At 30.9% G+C, this 1,619-nt stretch overlaps 1 protein-coding gene across 1 annotated transcript in view; it reads left to right on the top strand.

Annotated features, from left to right (window-relative positions):
- Positions 1-217: 217 nt before the first annotated feature.
- Positions 218-1,619, top strand: part of LOTGIDRAFT_176697 (hypothetical protein) — a gene marked incomplete at both ends in the record, with an annotated part of 9,234 nt that continues 7,832 nt past the window's right edge. The window contains 2 exons of the mRNA XM_009056171.1: positions 218-265; positions 670-756. Of these exons, the coding sequence (XP_009054419.1) occupies positions 218-265; positions 670-756 (135 nt within the window). The remainder of the gene's footprint in view (positions 266-669; positions 757-1,619) is intronic.

Below are 1,619 nucleotides of genomic sequence, written 5' to 3'. Positions count from 1 at the left end.
GTGTGTTATATTTTGTTGTTTATATTTTGTTATTGGTTATATTTTGTTATTGGTTATATTTTGTTATTGGTTATATTTTATTGTTTATATTTTGTTGTTTATATTTTGTTATTTTGTTATTGTTTATATTTTGTTATTGTTTATATTTCTTATTGTTTATATTTTGCTATTGTTTATTTTGTTATTGTTTATATTTTGTTATTATTTATATTTTTAGACTGAAAGTCAAGCTTTAATCTGGGCCAATCATAATCTAAAAGAACAGGTAGGTTGGGAGAATTTGTAATAAAAATAATACTTAAACACTGTCCAAGTAAGAAAGTTAGAAATATTTAAACAGAAGTTAAATCATCTTGTTACTCAGGGTTTCACTCTATGCAGTCGTGGCTGAACCATTATTACATGTTTTCAATTTCCCCTTGTAATTTTACTTGGTCTTGAAGAATGAGGTATATGATGGAACAGATTGTAAAATTGATTATATTACAAATAGATTTATTACATTTGAGAACTAGCTTTCACCTTCTTATCTTCTCTAAAACACTATATGTAATCCATTAGTTAACCTAGTTTGTCAAGCCCATCTTTACTACACACTATAAATATATTGCTATCCCACTCTGTTTATAACCCATGTTCAATATCAAATTCTGGTTATTTTTATTTCAGTGTGAGCTACTAGAGTTATTGCTGATGTATTTTAAAGATTTTGAAGCTGATACAGATATTTTTATTTCACTTTTAAACAAATTTAAGGTTTGATATTATTCAGATTATTAACATACATTTTTTTATAAAAGTTCATGTTATAGTAAACTATATATAATTTGCCTGGACATACTTTATTATTAGCTCAACCTACTTTAGTTTGGCTCAACCTACTTTAGTTTGGCTCAACCTACTTTAGTTTGTCTCAACCTATTTAGTTTGGCTCAACCTATTTAGTTTGGCTCAACCTACTTTAGTTTGGCTCAACCTACTTTAGTTTGGCTCAACCTATTTAGTTTGTCTCGTCTCAACCTATTTAGTTTGACTCAACCTACTGTAGTTTGGCTCAACCTACTTTAGTTTGGCTCAACCTACTTTAGTTTGTCTCAACCTATTTAGTTTGGCCCAACCTACTTTAGTTTGGCTCAACCTATTTAGTTTGGCTCAACCTACTTTAGTTTGGCTCAACCTACTTTAGTTTGGCTCAACCTATTTAGTTTGGCTCAACCTATTTAGTTTGGCTCAACCTATTTAGTTTGGCTCAACCTACTTTAGTTTGGCTCAACCTACTTTAGTTTGGCTCAACCTATTTAGTTTGACTCAACCTATTTAATTTGGCTCAACCTATTTAGTTTGACTCAACCTATTTAGTTTGGCTCAACCTATTTAGTTTGGCTCAACCTATTTATTTTGGCTCAACCTATCTAGTTTGGCTCAACCTATTTATTTTGGCTCAACCTATCTAGTTTGGCTCAACCTACTTTAGTTTGGCTCAACCTACTTTAGTTTGGCTCAACCTACTTTAGTTTGGCTCAACCTACTTTAGTTTGGCTCAACCTATTTAGTTTGGCTCAACCTATTTAGTTTGGCTCAACCTACTTTAGTTTGGCTCAACCTACTTTAGTTTGGCT

The sequence above is a fragment of the Lottia gigantea genome (assembly GCF_000327385.1).
Source record: "Lottia gigantea unplaced genomic scaffold LOTGIsca_2670, whole genome shotgun sequence".
NCBI classification, from domain to species: Eukaryota; Metazoa; Mollusca; class Gastropoda; family Lottiidae; genus Lottia; species Lottia gigantea.
Note: the sequence above shows the minus strand (reverse complement) of the source record. Positions and strands in the feature narration are given on the sequence as shown.